Raw genomic sequence first — 17,723 nt, 5'->3', positions numbered from 1 at the left:
TTGGTTATAATACTGTCGTTATCATTTTGTTTTGTTTGAATTATAAATTTAAAAAAACAAGGGTAAAAAGTGTTTCTATGTTTTGTTTTGGTTATACTGTCATTAGTTATTGTTTTGTTTGAATTATAAATTTTAAAAAATAAAATACAAATTAAATTTAAAAAAAGAAAGAAAAAGAAAATTTATAGTTTATATTTCATCAATATTGTCCTCTCTTTTTTTCCTTCTAAATTCATGATTTAAATATTCTAAATACTACAATCTAAGGAGATTTTTTTTTTAAGGTACGTAGTATTAAGATTTTATAATATAAAAGACACTTAATATTTTCATAATGTCTAAAGGTCCTTCAACATCAATCCAGAGAAAATTTGATTCAGAGAATTTCTCTAGACACATCACAGAGAAAATTTCAAATTTCTCTGAACACATCACAGAGAAAATTCAAAATTTCTCTGAACTCCCCAACCTAGAAAAATTTCCAGACAAACTTCTCCAAAAAAATTCTCTCTCTAGACTTCACAACCTAGAGAAGTTTCCAGACAAACCTTTCCAAATTGCTAACACTTGCATTTGAACCCACAGTTGGAAGGCCCTGTGAAAAAAGATCAAGGGGATTTACATTGCGTCCACTGGAAGACACTGCTGGCTGTGGAGAAAAGCAAAGCCCTTCACGCTTTGATGAGCCTGATCCATCTCATCGATCACCACCTTATCTTCATATATTCATCATATACACAATTATATATATATATATATATATATATATATATATATATTATTTCTATAATTCATCAATCTCAAAGACCATTTTTGTGAAATTGATTCGATATTAGTGTTATGTTCCAACTTTGCGTCAAAATTTTCGCAAATTTCGTCTAGGTGAGGGACAACTACTGTACTTATGTACATACACAGGTATATATGTTTAAATTTTTGTATACAAATTGTTTATTTGAAACGTTTAAATTAGGTAGAGAGAGATGAAATAGAAAAGATAAAGAGAGAAAAATGGGATTTGATGTGAGATTATCAAATTTCTCTGTGATATGAGTGTGAGGTTGAGAAACCTTAGACATAAAATAATATTGCGAATCTCTTTCATTACTAAAAATGGGAGAAGGACCTTAGACTAATTTTCCCATCTAGGAACCTAACAATTAATGTAAACCTGTGAATGTAGAGGTTAGGACCAAAAAAAACCCACACAAAAAATCTGCAAGTACTTTCTCAAGGTGAGCTTAAACCCCAAAAAAACCGATGGTAGTATTTAAACGATGACCTAAAAATTAATGAACAAGAATCAGGCATCTGTGCATTGGATTGGTATGAGATCCATGCAGGTAATCTTTTAGACCTGCCATTGCAGATTTTGTAGGTTACCAATCAAGGAGAACTTTTACCCCCTTATAATTTGACTAAGAGAAATGTACGTCCTCCATTTGGGAGCTAAAAATTAGCACAAATCTACGAGTTACTCAGCAGGGACACGTGGCAGAATCATGGAGTAAGACGCACAAGGTGATGCAAAAATCTACATCACCTTGGTGCCCCTACTAAAAATCTATAAATACAGTGAAATTTCTCAGTCAAACAATATCACTTCAAAATCAAAAATCTATAAATACAGTGAAATTTCTCAGTCAACGATATCATTTAAAAATTTAAAATCTATAAATACGGAAGCCTTGACACAAAAATATAACCCATCTAGTACACAAATGTCTACAAGTTGTCATGAGATGTCTACCAAAGTATAATAACTAGAGTTCTTGATTCTCCTTGAGCTTTAGAGGATTCACTACTCTTTTCTCAACCTGAAGGGAAAAAAATGAACAATAAGAAAAGGGAAAAAAATGCAGACAACGATGTCAAAGCCAAAAAAATAATAACAATAATAAAAAAAAAAAGAAAAAGAGACAAGGATAATAAAGAGGGAGAATTCATCAATAAGAATTTGTAGTTTTTCACTTTTACTCCATTAAGAGGTTAAACCAAATTGAAAGCACAGGATAATAAAATAGACACAACGCATTCAGTGAGAGACACTTATAGTTGTGACCAGGAAAAAATTAATCAATAATGTTGCACATTATGTTTTAATCATAAAGGGAAAATGTTCGGAGGGGGATAATTTTACTGCTAAGTACATAACACTTGTGCTGTTTTCAAGCAAATAAAACCATTAGGACTGCGTTCAGGTGTAGGTTTCAGTGGCAATAGATTCAAGAGTATCTATTTTTAAGACCTAATTTTTTAACAGTACAAGAATTCTCAAAACTGGCACCAACTTTCTGAAAGGTATTTAATGGTGAGAATTATCAAAACTTGCACTGAATTTCCTTAAAGGTATTTGACAGTATGAGAATTCTCAATACTGGCACCGAATTTCATGAAAGGTATTTAGAAGCCTCAATTATAGAAGTTTACCTGAAAGCAAAATCTTTTTAGTTCTAAATATCCAGAACAGCTGCTTTGAACCCCCTCCCCCTCCCTCTCTCTCACAAAGGTGGTTACTTCCCCTTACCGAAACCCTAACTGCCCTGGTTGAAGGTGCAAATTACGTGAGGATAAGATTTCTTGACTATTATAAATTTTATTAGTAAAACTCAAAAAATTAAATTCAAGGGTTCTTTGTCTGGATCAGAGTAAGCATACATGGTAGTGTGTAGCTACTAGTTTCTTTCTGAACCTGTAAGAGAGAATGCAATAATTGAGCATGACAATACTACTCATATTTTATCTTTTTGTAGCACATATGACAAGTCCATAGAGTCTCGAATTTTTATCCCACCTACCCATTTTGCAATTATAAGGAATATTGAATTGTGTAGAATCTTAGCCCCTTAAAAATCCTTAAAAAACTTTAAACCATCATTGCTATCACCTATGGTGACATGCATGATTGGTTACTATTTTCTTTAAACACTACTATTCAGAGGGAGAACATGTGTCGACTGGCAAGGGAATGAGAAAGATGTCACGAAGAAATGTTGAAAATGCCCACTTAAAAGACACAAGATATATCAGCATGGAGTTCACAAAATTCTGTACACATTTTTTACAATAATAATAAGGTTGGCGTGCTTTAACCCAACTCATAAACACAGAAAAAACCAAAAATAGGAAAAGCATTTAAGGTCTAATTCTATTTAATTACCTTGGTTACCATCAGTAGGCTTTGGTGGTCACTTGTGCAACACACTCTTCTTTGAAAGCTTTGGTTTCCTTTGAGAGTGATTCTGCCCAAATTTTAAAACTATTAATTATAATTCACAGCAAAAAGGCCACTGTCAGTGAATGCATTAAAAAGCCAGCAATGGAAAAGTGAAAATGCACCTTTTGTCTTTCCAAGGCTTCATGATCTGTCCTCTCTCTCCAGTTGCTCTTACGTAGTTTGATTGGACGATTTCCAACATATTTACCTGCAATCAAGGTAAAATAATAATGTTACTCCCCATCTTCTGACAGAACTTTAGACATCCCGCTAGATCCCTCATCCCATTTCCATCCCCCAGTAAATAATAACATTGTTAGAAAACTAAACTACAGTATCAATTTAAATGGAACACCACGAAACTACTACAGCCTCCTATGCAGTCCAAATAATCAATTATGTGAGAACATTCCTTTTCTAACCATTCTTTGGTAAACATTTCAGATATCAGACTTTACAAGTACATCTTGTCTCCATAACCACCACCACTAATCACCTCACTGACTCAGTTACACTTGTGAATAATATCATAGCTGATTCACCATCACATCAGCAGCTCAAAATCACATAAATCATTCTGAAAGGAAAGATGATGATCCTAAATTATCTGCTGTGAAGCAATTGCAGAAGCCCAAATTTAATCACCCAGGTATGATTAATTCATTCTGATACAGCTATTTTCTTCAACATCAAAGTTATGAATGGTAACAACAAATCATGCTAATAAAAATAGGGTGTCTATGACAAACTTACCATTCATTTCTTTTAGTGCTGCTGCAAGATCTAAAGGGTTGGCAAAACTAACAAATCCATAGCCCTTGGTTTTGCCAGTACGCTTATCTCTGACAACCTATGACAATAGAAAAATGCAGGCTCATATTTTGATTAATGTCCAAACGTGTAAGAAATACAAACCTTCCCCAAAATATTAGAGAAGAAGAAAAGATACATGAAGGCAATAATAGCACAAAGGAATAAAAGGATAAAGAAATGCATAAAATGATACAAGCACAACTATGGCCCACCAATGCATTGGCTGATGGCTGATCAAATGATCTGCTCTTAAATACAAACACCAAGCAAGAAACAAAGGTAAATGGATACATGCAAACCAGATACAAAATAAAATGGGGAATTGCAAGACATGAACAACAACCATGATATCACAAATGTATGGTCTCTCTTTTTCTATTAAGAGAAGAACGCAGTATGAGAAATTGCCTACCAAAGTGTGTAATTCTCATAGAAAACCATGCGTGGACCAACTCAGGTTAATTGCTCATACAATGATTTTCGTTATATAGCAAGTAGTAAAACAAAATTTTCAGTTCTATGTTATCATTTGATGGTAAATGGAATCGCTTATCATCATGACTTTAACAAAGCACTTCACAAAAAGCAGAAGAACTTTCCGAGACAATCTAAATTAGAAAATTGTTTTATTTGTACCTACCAACCATGTTCATCCACATGGTCATCACTTGGAAATAAAGCAATCATTTGACACTAGCTGGAGAAGATGAGCATCTCACTTAAGATCCCTCTATTTTTCATTTAACTTACTCCATCCACAAGGGCAACAATCAGAAAATAAATTGCAAAACATGCAGCATTTGCCAAAGCCTCAAATCTGCAGTTTCCAAAGCACAACAAAATAAGGGCTGGAACAGCCGTGAGGTTAGTGCTAGGTTTACCAAACATATAAAGAAGGAAGCAGTTCTCAGAAGGCACCTAATTGGGTATCAGACCACACCTACTTCTTCAAGTAGGTCAATCCACATCATACCATACTATTTTACCACCATAATCAAGCTCTTTTACACCAGTAACCATTGACCAAATCTCCATCTTCTTACAGATAATGCCTCACTCGGTTCAACTAACATGAATCTGCCTATCTTAGTAATTTTCACAAACAAAATTGCTCATTTTCTGGTTATGGGATGAACAAACTCATTGCAAAGTAGGAGGCATACAGAAATTGAGCATTATGCATATAAACTTGAATGGGAACTGGGAAAGGAACTACTACTGGAGGATCTTTTGGTGAGTAGCCTGCTTTCATTTCTCTACTATAATAACTTCAACTCAAAGAGTTGATGAGCTCGACAATTCTTCTACAACACCAAGGACACAGCAACATGTGTGTACACACAAACATAATGTAAACATGCATTATGTATGTAAAAGCTTTAAAAAAATAAATAAATAAATAAAAGCAGTTTCTTCTTATGAAAGAAAATAATATTTGACAGCTGGTTACATATTTTCTTAAATTTATAAATCAGAAACTGAGAGTTGCGCTGCACGAACACAGATTTGCAAACTAAATTTGACACATTTTAGCCCTTTGATTTATCAAATTTTCTTCATTAGGAAGCCAAACCAAACTGAGGCCTTGTGTCCAAATCAAGTGGGGTCAGCTACATGAATCTTTTTTTGTCATTCTGCTAAGTAAAATTAAATAAATTCATATATTTTGTTTACTACTTCATCCCATGTCAATTTAAGTCTTCCCCCTCCCCCTAACATTTCCATTTATAGTGATCATATCATTCTTGCTTACCATTGCATCTATACATCTTCATTGTACATGACCAAAACCATTTTAGCTTATTCTCTATCAACTTATCTTCCATTGGTGTTGCTCATACCATTTCATGAATAAATTCATTTCTAGCTCTATCTTTTCTAGTCTTATGGCACATCTAAGTATTCTCATCTCAACTACACTCATTTTATGAATGTGTTGTTTTTTAGTTATCCATCATTATGTCCCACAAAGCATCGTTGGCCTCATAGATGTTCTATAAAATTTTCATTTTACATTTTAATTTGGTTGGTATTTGTCAATCACATAATATGCCAAACGCACTCCTCCATTTAAGCCAACCTACTATGATTCTATGAATCAAATCATCTCCAATCTCTCCTTTTTTAATAATCAAACCTAGGTAACGAAAATGTTCACTATTTGTCCTCTCTTGGCCTTCAATCTTTACTTATCCATTATTTCTACTTCTACTGTCAGTAAAGTTACATTTTATATATTCAATTTTATGTCTACTAGACTTTTGCAGAGCCCTATTGCAACTAGCAACACTTTCTTTCAACATTTTTGTGCTTTTCATATTGCAAACTATACACATTGTAGACTGCAGAGAATCCTACCTTAAAATATATGAGAAATTTGAGAACTCCATGCACTTCACATAAACATCTGAAGAGGGCATACAAAAGCCTCAAATACACCAAGTAAATAACAAATCATAAAGTTGATACAAAAGCAAAAGTGGAGCAATTCCAATACGAACTTACCCTAGCCATGTTGAATGAAGGAAATCGTGAAAATGCTTTAGAAAGAACATCATCATTCACCTCATTTCCAAGATCACCACAAAATAGACGATAATCATCTGCAAAAATACAAACAGAATAAAAAACAATGAGGGATGCACCCAGTGAACTAGGCATAATAGCAACATTGGAAACGCAAAGCAGGAACATTGTGATGGAACAATGTACAAAAAATAAAATGCAAAATCATCATAGAGAACTATACACCTTGACTCTTGCAATGACTTCAAATTTGAAGCAGGGCACATCAACAAAGAAAAAAGTAAATTGGGATTATTTCGACTTTCTGCTTGAATGAATATCACAATTGAGAGTTGTAATGTTAGCATATCACTAACAACTCATAACAGTACTAAAACAGGTTAGTACGTCGTTTCCTCACAATTGTGCCAAATACTTTTCCCATTAGCATTGCAAGTTCTGAAAGGCAGCAATAAAGGAATTTGTATCATTTCAGGGTTTTTTCCAATTAAAAGTATCTCCACTGGTTATTGCCAAAATGGTAATTCCGAAGTCATAATTTGACATGCTAAAGTGCTAAAATGCCAAATTTTAACAATGTTACTCCACTAGTGCAGATGCCATTTTGATGAGTAAACAAACATATCTAATTGATACCCAAAAGAATACATATGAGAGTTAATCTCTCATCTCTCTTGGCACTTTTCCCATCTCTCTCTCTCTCTCTCTCTCTCTCTCTCACCCTAGATCCCAAAACACAATGATGGTCCCTCATGTCTCTCACCCCTCACCCATTCAATTCCTCTCCCTCAGCATTCAATCATATCCCTCATCTCTCTCTCAACGCTCAATCCCATCCCTCATCTCTATCTCAATATTCGATCCCTCATCCTTCACACCAATTACAGTAAAGATCTCTCTTCATCTTTCGTTGTCAATGAAGACCTCTACAGTGACTCCATTCCTTGGTAACTCTCCACCCTCACTGTAACTCCACTCTCTCAGGAAATTGGTTCGCAGGTCTTGATTTATTGATTTATGGTTGTATTGATTTATTGATATTTGCTTTAATTTTGTGCAAAATTTTTGTGATATTTTGTGATTTACTAATTTCTATGAATTTTTTTTTTTTTTTGATTGGCACCAGGGTGTCCGAATCAAAGCCCGACTAATCCCAGGGATGCACAGGCCCTCAGCAAGGAGCTTCCTACAAGTGTACCACGGTTAATTCAAGAGTTTTTTTCCCAATCTCATAACCCCAAGGAATTGTTAACACTTAAGAGGTTTTGATCCTTGAATCTTGGAGGGAACACACCCCCAAGACCCAAGATCTTGCCACCAAGCCAACCCCTTGGGGTTAAAAAATTGGACCATTTCTCGATTTGTGCGTATCATCATTGTGCAGGGGCGAAGATCATCAGGTTGTCCTCGTTCCCCGGAAGCCTTTCCATCATTGGAACGTTAAGATTCTTCCTTTCTTTTGTGACCATTGTCTGTGGTTCCACCACCACATCCCAGTAACAGTTGGTGTACCCCAGGAGGAGGTAAGTCACTGAGCATGGGCTTATCCCTAAACAAAATACCGATTCAAGCCCCTTTACTAGGTTGGGCAAGTCTCAGATTCTCAATTTCGAAATATTTTAAGAGATAAAAGAACACCGGCTGAACTTCTAGAGCTCTTTTTCGAATAATCAAGCTTGTCTGTCTCTAATGCAAATGTAGAATGCAAGATAACAAAGTAGTTTCCACCCAAAAGGTCCTCTCCTGGACTGGTCCCCCGAGATGAAGTCAACTTGCTACTGATTGAGCATGAAGACAATCTGCTTTGAACATGAATTCATACGTTAAAAAACGTCAATTCTCTCTGGCTCGAGCACTCTGGCAGAAGGTAGCCTTCCCTCCTAACTGTGCTAAGTGCTTCCCTTTCTAGTGGCTCTCGTAGCTATGTGCCTCTACCCTAGCTACTAGTAGCTCTCTTCTTGGTTGGCTTTCTTCTTTCCTTTGGGAGTAGGATGTAACTCCTTTCTTTTACACTGTGTTTGGTTGGGAAATTTGAAAAGCAAAAAAAAAAAATGTAGGTGAAATGTGAATAAAATACACTTATATTTCACCTAGTTTTACACACCTTTTTCCTTTTTGTTTCCAAATCCCTTCCCAAATCCTCCAACCAAACACAACGTTAGGTTTATAACACGCTAGGGATCAGATCAACCAACGACCTGTTTACAAAACAAGAAGTTAAGCAAGGGCCAAGAGATTGATGGAAGAACCTGGCCGAAGTCAGTGTTGTGTTCAACTCCGCAGGTTGGCTAGTTGGAAGGGTTGCTTTCTGCCGTGTGTCTTTTCCTTCTCTCTCTTCTCTTAGCAAAGTAGGCTCAAGTCACACTTTTGGCTTCTTGTGGTAAATTTGTTTCTTGGTTGCGAAATAAGTTAAACAAGATTTTAAGTGATAATTATTGTGTTAAATTAACATCATTTTCTTCATATTTGTATTCTTGGAGGTGAAATCCAGTTGGGGAATACAGTGGTTGATTAGTTTTTATGAGGAATCCTGAATCACCATCACCCACTAGACTCAACTTAAAACAATCAGCCACCAAGACTCTTCTATCCTCAACAATCCTATATGAGGTGATTCTTAACATGGAACACCAACACAAAACATCATTCCAAAAGCCAACCTTTCACCTTCTCTAGCAAGAAGATAAACTTCATTTAAAAAACCCTTCCAACATTTCCTTTGCCCTTGCCATAAGCATAGACCATAGGACATGGGAATCTCCTTCCTAGTCCCTAGCCATAAGTTCAAACCATAGGACAAGGTAACCTCGTCTATAAACAAACACCCCAAGCACCCATACTTCCATCAATCCCACAATTCATCACATTTCAAGTCTAAATGACTAAAAACAATACAAAAGTTATTTAAAAGGAATAGCTTGTCATAAACATGACGTCATAATTTTGAAATAGAGTGGCCGCAAAGAGAACATTTGTGTTACTAGTAAACAAAATTGCAAGAAAGATATATTCCCTCAAGATCCTAAGAAAGCAAGCATCCCATAGGAAGCCTTCTTGTTTGATCTCTCAACACCTGTTCTCATTACCATGTCTCCACAAAACCCTCCAAACCACATAGCAACATCCCCAGCCAAAAATCCTTCCAACACCTCCAACCTTTAAAGGAAAAAGCACAGGTTAACAGCATCCATCACTCTATGCACAAGCTGGAAACAACAGCAGGCAGTTCACTACCCAAATCTTCCTTATTGCATTTAATGCCAACAAATCCCACATGATACTGACACTAGTCACCAAGCTCCACACACTACAAATTGTACAAACAGCCACACCCACAACCCAAAAAAAAACTAAAATGAGCCAAGTTCTACTGTTTGTTTGGGGACTTACTTTTTTAGCCAAAAAGCCAAAAAGTTACCTTTTTAGCCAAAAAGCCAACAACTCATACCAAAAAGTCAAAGATTCTCTTTTCTCTCTACTTTTTGCACATCTTTTCGTAATTAGCCAAAAAGTCATCCCAAACATATAAGTTTTTTTTACCTACTTTTTTAGCCAAATAGCCAAAAAGTTACTAAATTAGTCTGTTCCCAAACGAGGCTTTAGACTAAGTTTCATAAGGAGCACGATTGTGATCCAGAACAAAGAAAGCTCGAAACATTGTTGTTTCAACCAAAGACATTGGCCATGTTTGGTTTGTATTTGTGAAACAATTTTGAAAAAAAAAATTCTGCAAAGAGTTTACAAGATTTGAAAAGTTGTTTGGTTGTATGTTTTGAAGATAGTTTTGGAGTTTGAGATGATTTAAATTTTTTTTATTTTTTATTTTTTGTAGAAAAAATAGATGGGTGTGAGAGAAAAAATGATTGATTGATATGTAGAATGTGAGAGGAGAAAAGAGAGAGGAGAGAGAGAAAAAGTAATTGATTGATGTGTAGTAAAAAGAAAAGTGATTTAGGTTTTTTTTTCAAAAATTTTCAACCACACAAATTTTTGAAATTTTTTCTCAAAAATTGTCTCTCGAGAAACCAAACAAGGCCATTATTTCTCGTTGTTCAACCAAAAAAATAACAGTCTGTAAAAATAAAATAAGAAAAAATCATAGCACATGGCCATGGTAACACATTTTGCACAAACCTGTCATGCTCATTGATCAAAATAAAAATCTACTAGAGATAAAAGCAAGGAATAATACTTTCTGGCCATTCTGTGAGAGTAGGGTCCTCCCAATTTTGCCCAGCAGCTTTACGAGGTATTGCTTTCTTTTTTGTTTCTGCTTTGTGCTCAATTTCACTGCTTGCAAGAGCAGCCTTTACACTTTCAAGAGCTTCCGGTGTGATAGTTTGTGCATCTCTTTGAAATAACTGTTGTGCCTGGACACAGATACTACAAACATTATACTCATGATGTCTGCACACAAAAGCATTACAGTATTCTCTTCCCACAACAGTAAACTAAAGTAATAAATCCAATTGTTTTGAAAGAAAAAGCTTTTACTTTTTGGAAAGACGTATTATTGCACTTACTCATTGGTAGGGCTGTAAAGAAAACCAGTCAAACTGTTTAGACTGACCGTTTTAACCATTTTGACTGACTGAATCAGTCAAAAACGGTCAGCTTTGGTTGGTTTCTTAGAAGCAAGCAAGTTTGTTGGGTTCTGAATCAGTAAAAAAGTTCAACACCAAATTGGCTATGATTATAGTACTTTGCAAACCAAATAAAATCGAAATTGACCAAACCATTTTAATAGACTACAGTGCACAGTGCACACCCACACATGTGACACACCTAATCAAACCTCATTTTTAATTAACCCTAATTGCAAATTGCATTCCACTCTATATCTTTCTCACCACCTCATCCTGTCCACAATAATGGCCAGTGTTACCACAAAACATTAATACCCTAACAATTATGTTATGAAACGCATGTTCTCAAATGTGGTACACTTTCATTCTAAAACAGTGAATTTACAATAAAAAACAATCCCAAATATATTTTCCAATATAAACCTTAAAAGTTATTTTAAGAGGAAAAAATAAATCAAATATAATAAACTAAAATCTAAATAAAGTAAATTTTGATATAAAAAAACATTTAAAAAATAATAATAAAAAAAATGAGTCATAATGCTCGTAGAAATGTATTATTAACATGATTAATTTGAAAAAGCAAAAAATATTTCATTAGATGTCTAATTGTTAAACAAAAATCAATCTAGAAGTATGTTAATTATAATAGTTTAATCACATTTTAGAGATGATGCAAACAACATTTTAAGACAAGTTTTCTCAACTAGGAGAGAATGATGCAGACGAGATTTTGGGAGATTTAGGTAGGGTTTGGTAGAGTTTTAGAATTATGATTTGAAAATAGAGTTGTATTTTGAGTTTGTGAGTTTTGGAATTATGATTTGAGTGAAAATTTTGTTTGGTTATAAGTTTTGAAAAGAATTTTGAATTGAGTTTGAAATGAATGATGTGACATATGATATTTGATTCAAAAACTTACAACACACAACCCAAACACACAACCCAAAATTCTATTCAAAACTCATAAAAAAAATTTAAAAAATTCCGAAAATATTTTTATATAAAATATAAAAATAATAGGTGCTAAGAAATAAAAACAAAAAACCGAACACTGTTTCGGTCAACCGGCCGGACATCCCCGGGGGATGACCGGGTAGACGTGTTTTGAAAAGTGGGTGTGAAATCAATTTTTAAACACGCTAACCAAACATGACACTCAAAGTAAGGGGTGGAATTAGGATTCCAGAACTCTACCAAACAAGAGCCTTATATTTTTATTCTATTATTTTAAAATTAATATTTGATTATGAATATTCCAAGTTAATGTAGAATAGAACTATTAAGTTTTTGGATTTGAGATGATTTCGTTTTCCTATTTTATTTACTTTGATATAATTTATTGTTTTTGTCAATTTCTTGTTACTGCCTAGTTGCCACCCCCATGGCTAAACCTATTGCCTCCAGTGCTATACCCACTACTTGTGTGTGTCTGAGACAAAGGAGGTAGTTGACTTGGATGGGTTTTAGTGGTGTATGGTGATTTGGATTAGTTTTGATGGTGTGGCGACTACGGTGGGTACAGTGGGGAATGGCCCGAGTGCTGGTAGTTTGGTGCAATAGCGGTTGTGGTGTGCCCTTCTAAGTAAGTGGTGGTGATGGTGGTTCGCTACAATAGTAGCAGTGCAATACCCCCTCAAAGCCACAAGATTCACATGCCCAACACTGAAAATAACATCCAACTCTCTCTGTGCAAACCTTATCACTAAATTCAGATATATTGGAGATCTTGATCTTTTGCCCTCCACATTCTCCCTCTTATCTTTGATCCATTCAAAATAATCCGTCTTTGAATTGCAAATTCCTGAATCTGCAAGTCATGTAACTAATTTATTTTTTGTGTATGTTCTCTCGCTTTCGCTCACTTGTTCTACTGAACAAGACCCATCTCCCTCTCTCCATACATAGTGTTTTGTTTGTGTTTGTGTACATATACATAAGAATGGCAAACAGCTGCCCAATCCCTATAAATCAAGAAAAATAAAACTCTTTTAAAAGGACGAGACACAGAAGCCCAAAGCAAAGCCAAATATCCTGTCTTATCTCATAGAGATTCTACATCTGAGTCATTGCCATCAAAGATCCATGCATTACTCTCCAGCAAAATAGACCAAAAGATAGCTAAAACAATACAAGAGCACAAAGATTTTGCTCTCTTGTAGCCACCAAACCCTTCAAACCTAACAAGAAGTATGTGTGCGCACTCCCTCAGAGCAACCAACTGATCATCACACAAACCGAAAAGACATTACCGTAATAAAAGAGCCATCAAACAATGGAGAAATAAATGATCCACTGATTCCGAATTCCGAATTCCTCTTGCACATCACGCACCATTGAGAATAAAAAAAGTGATTAGGCATCTCCTTTGGAAGAGATCATTGGTCATGACACCTCCATGAGCTAAGAACCACAAGAAAATTTTCACTTTATGAGGAACAACTACTTTCTAAATTTTCTCATGAAGAGGAAACGAATGAATAGAAGGTTTATCAATGAGTTTGTCAAACAAAGACTTACATGAGAAAATCCTTGAAGAGATGATATTCCAAACCCTTTTATCGCTATATGAAGGTAAAGAAATTCCATCAATTCATGACAACAAAGATGCCAACTCAAGAGACTCCCTCTCGCTTAAATTCCCAAAGAAATTGAAATTCCAAGAGATTGGTGCCACATTAGAACATGCCATTAACACAATTGAAACATTCCGAGAACGAACCAACCTGTATAGCAATGGAAAAGCTCTATCGAAAAAAGTATCTCCTATCCAAACATCCTCCCAAAACAGGATACTAACCCCCATTACCCACTTTGAAAGACAAGAAACTAGACATTAGTGAGCAGTGCGCAACGTGCAGCGAGGCACAGTTTCTGCGACTAAAGTGACCTAAGGCGACGCGAGGTAGATGAGTTGCGCGCCTTGGCCGAGCCTTAGGTCAGGCGCGAACTGGGGCAAGGCGACGCTTAAGCGTGCCCTTTTGTATTTTGTTTTTCCCCTGATGCTTATCTAATGGCTTTGATCTAAGTTTGAATGGGTCCAACACATATGATTGCAACTCATACAACTTAATACCCAACAGTCAACACTCAAAGCCCTAAAATCTATCGAAGAAAGGTGTCGTCTTCTTTTCGCGCAGTCTGCAACTCATTGCGACTTCGTCTTTGATTGAGGACTTCAACTTCAACTTCAGGTAAGTCTTCTTCTTCTTCTTTTTCGTCTTCTTCTTCTTCATCTTTGTTTTTTTTTTTTTGGCTCCTTATTTGCTATGCTACTAGGTTTTTTTTTTTCCCTTCTTCTCATTCTCCTCCTCTTCTTCTTTGCTAGATGTTGTCGCCTTGTCTCTCTTTCTGTTTTTTTTTTTTTGGCTGCTTCTTTGTTGTTGCTGCTGCTAGGTGGTCATCTTCAACTGATGGAGACGAAGATGATGGTTTGCTTGCCATTGATGTTAAGAATGATGATTGACTGACCTGACCTGACCTGACCTGACCTAACCTTACCTTTCTTATGATATTGACGCTTTGAAATATTAAGACTTATATTAGTATTTGTTGGACATTTATGTTTTAGATGTTTAGCGTTTATTTTATTTTTATTTTTTTTTGAATGTTGATTATTTTACCTTTGAAAATTAAAATGATATGTAATATGCACTTTCATGACTTTGAGAATTATTCTATAATTTGTTTTGATTACTTTTTGTTTAAAAAAATTGTCTAAGTACTATGAAGGATTAGTCTATGTTAATTTATCTATTTTTTATTAAGACTATGCGTCTTGCTTTAATAAAGCCTCTGCCTCGCCTTGCACCTAGGTCCCAAAAGACCTTCAGCGCCTTCCTGCGCCTTAAGCCTTTAAAAACACTGCTAGTGAGTATAAACAAGAAATAGACTTCCAAGGAAACCGACAATTGCCTCTACAAACCACATTAAAATCTCTACCATTGGCGTGAATTCCATACTTGCTTTTAATAATGGAATACCGTAACAACTTGCTTTCGACTCCATAACCATTTGCTCAAGAGTGAAATGTCCCTAGCAACGATATTTGTAATAGCAAGAACCCCCCTTATCCCTAGGGAGAGAAACAACCTTCCACTTAACTAAGTGATCCCTTCTACCCTCGTAACACCCTTCCCAAAGAAAGTCTCGCATCCATTTTTCAATTCTTCGCTTCCATCCTTCCAATCTTTTCCCAATTTTTTGTTTGTCAAAACCATGAGGAGAGGTCTTTGTAATTACCCTCATTATTATGGCAACATCAACGCACGAAAAATTTAAAGAGAATGAATATTGCAAAATAAATAATAAATATACAGGAGATAAAGAAAATCGTTAACAACACAATTCATATAGAAAGCCACCAATCAATGCAGTACAAGTTCAAGAAAAAAAAGAACCAATGTAAAATCCCAACCAAAAGCACAAAGATATATGCATAAAATAGACATAGATTGGCCTATGAAATCATTAAAATAAAAACTAAACAATAAGAGAATCAAATCAAATTGAAAAACATGCACTCACCTGCTGATACTGCGGGAGCGAGTACACCCCTGGAAGGGGAGCCGGAGCCTGGTACACAGAAGGAACCTTCACCGGCGGCACGTGCACTTGCATCACCGGAGGCGGAGGAGGAGCGGCAACATAAGGTTGTTGAAGATGAAAAGGCACCGGAAAGTAAGAACCATTCGAGTACGTGAATTGTGCAGAAACGGAGGGGTTCGAGCTACTTGGCAGTGACACGGAGCTTGCCGATGTAGATGCAGTCGACATCCCAACTCAATTGATCGATAATTGGGTTAGGTTCCGAGCCAAGACCAAGGCCGGCCAATTAAAATTTATTTGCTAGTACCCACAAAAAAAAATTAATTTTTAGGAAACATGTTTATACAATCAATCAAATTCAAATCCACAATTTCACATAAATTCAACACACTGACATATAAATGAATTTACTTAAGAAAATTCTTTACCGATTAAATCCCACAAGAATATGTTTCAAAGACACATTGAAATAGAGTTAAGCTAGGTTTAGATTCTTCGAAGAATAACTAAAACGATTGAAACTAGTATGAAAAACAAAATTAGGATTTAATAGACTTAATTGTAATGAAACCAAAAACCAGTTAGGGCACAGAAATTAGGGCTAGAGAGAGAGAGAGAGACCTTGCAGTCGATGCTTGTTTGTTGTTCGCTGCCGTGTTCGATTGGAGAAGAACAAGAACTGAAGAAAAATGATTTTAGAAAAAAGGTTAAATGCTCTCAGATCTTTCTGGATTCTTGGTTTCTAAAAAAAAAGTATTACAAAAATTATATATATTAAAATTTTTCAAAATTATTTTCGCTTAAAAATTAAAATATCCTCTTGTTAATATTTTCAGTTTACAAAAAAAATAAAACTGGTTTACAAATATTTTAAAAATAAACAAATAAATATATTTGATGAGTTGTCAAAATTGACAACAAATAAATAGAGGTGTATTTGTTAGAGGTAGGGATTAGACGTCATCAAATATTATGATGTGGTCGAAAAGATGACAGAAGGTGGCCAAAAATCATGACAGTGACTATCCTTCCTCCTGAGATTGGTCAGAATTTGCCATCTATCAACAATATATGGTAATAGTGGTGGTAGTGATGGGTGATTGCAAAAGACGATATATGAGAGAAGAAAGTGAGAACTTGTTTTAAGAGCAAGTGAAAACACTATTTGTATTTTCAAAAATTTTACAAACAATTTCATTTTTTTTTAACAAAAATAATATACCAAACAAGTTTTTGTTTTCAGTTTTAAAAAAAATAAAACAAAAATGTTAACAAATGATTATTTTTAAATTTGTTAGGGTTTATTTGAAATTTGACTTTTTAATAATTTTTTAATTTTTTTTATGTAAATACATACAAAAGTAAAGAAAACTAATATTTTCTTTTTTTTGAAAAGTAAAGAAAATTAATAATATTTTTTTGAACAAGTAAAGAAAATTAATTGACTTTTGACTTTTTAACTGAAATCTTCTTCTCCCAAACACTACTTTATTATTTTCACCAAATTATTTAATAAAAAAAGATAAATTACACTGACACCTCTTGAGATTTGTCTTTAATACAAGTATCCCCTCACATTCTATAAGTTACACCCCCTCCCTAAGATTTAAACTTTTATTATACAATTTCACCCTTCCGTTAGTCAATTGTTAAGTCAATTAATAGAAAAAACTAATATAAGAAATTAATTTTTTGAAATGCCTATTTTATTTTTGTTTGCATATATAAAATTGACAAATAATTTTATATGCATTAGCCATTTTTTTTTGTTATGACTCATTATGGTATTAGTTACAATTATTGACTATAACATTATTATAGTTATGATTTTAAAATGTATTTGGTTTAAGTTATGAATAAAAATGATTTAATTATAGTATTTGTGATAATTAACACCACAAAAATTTGTGTACCATACCATTATCTAAATGTTGGATAATATAATAATATATATTGAGTGAATTTTTATAATTCCCTATAAATTTTCTTTACTCATTTAATAATTTTTAATTTTTTTTAATAAAGGTAAAGAA

General features: G+C 34.5%; 1 protein-coding gene across 5 annotated transcripts; it reads right to left on the bottom strand.

The window, feature by feature from the left end:
• Positions 1–1,492: 1,492 nt before the first annotated feature.
• LOC114274829 (RNA-binding (RRM/RBD/RNP motifs) family protein) lies at positions 1,493–16,829 on the bottom strand. 5 transcript variants are annotated; one of them, XR_014338183.1, is made up of 11 exons: positions 16,312–16,429; positions 16,119–16,211; positions 15,670–15,990; positions 10,749–10,926; positions 6,536–6,633; positions 3,971–4,067; positions 3,340–3,425; positions 3,161–3,242; positions 2,659–2,692; positions 2,431–2,543; positions 1,493–1,817 (listed from the first exon to the last, which is right to left on the bottom strand). XR_014338183.1 is itself a non-coding variant. In XM_028216811.2 (9 exons), exons 3-8 carry the CDS (start codon positions 15,916–15,918, stop codon positions 3,189–3,191), a joined length of 762 nt encoding a protein of 253 aa, XP_028072612.1. In that variant the 5' UTR covers positions 15,919–15,990; positions 16,119–16,211; positions 16,312–16,429; the 3' UTR covers positions 1,493–1,817; positions 3,161–3,188. The 5 variants fall into 5 exon arrangements, 2 of the variants coding, with proteins under 2 accessions (XP_028072612.1, XP_028072611.1); XR_014338181.1 differs by lacking the exon at positions 16,119–16,211 and having other exon boundaries at positions 16,312–16,725; XR_014338182.1 differs by lacking the exon at positions 16,119–16,211 and having other exon boundaries at positions 2,431–2,538; positions 16,312–16,725.
• Positions 16,830–17,723: the final 894 nt, after the last annotated feature.

This window comes from Camellia sinensis, chromosome 8 (assembly GCF_055761805.1).
Source record: "Camellia sinensis isolate YWXY chromosome 8, ASM5576180v1, whole genome shotgun sequence".
Taxonomy (NCBI): Eukaryota; Viridiplantae; Streptophyta; class Magnoliopsida; order Ericales; family Theaceae; genus Camellia; species Camellia sinensis.
Note: the sequence above shows the minus strand (reverse complement) of the source record. Positions and strands in the feature narration are given on the sequence as shown.

Bases quoted from the DNA above. Each gene is read 5' to 3' on its own strand.
- LOC114274829 (XM_028216810.2), bottom strand. From the start codon at position 15,918: ATGTCGACTGCATCTACATCGGCAAGCTCCGTGTCACTGCCAAGTAGC. The intron at 10,927-15,669 runs GTGAGTGCATGT...ATCTGTGTCCAG, and splicing joins CGCTCCCGCAGTATCAGCAG to GCACAACAGTTATTTCAAAG. The intron at 3,426-3,970 runs GTAAGTTTGTCA...CCTTGATTGCAG, and splicing joins AGCACTAAAAGAAATGAATG to GTAAATATGTTGGAAATCGT.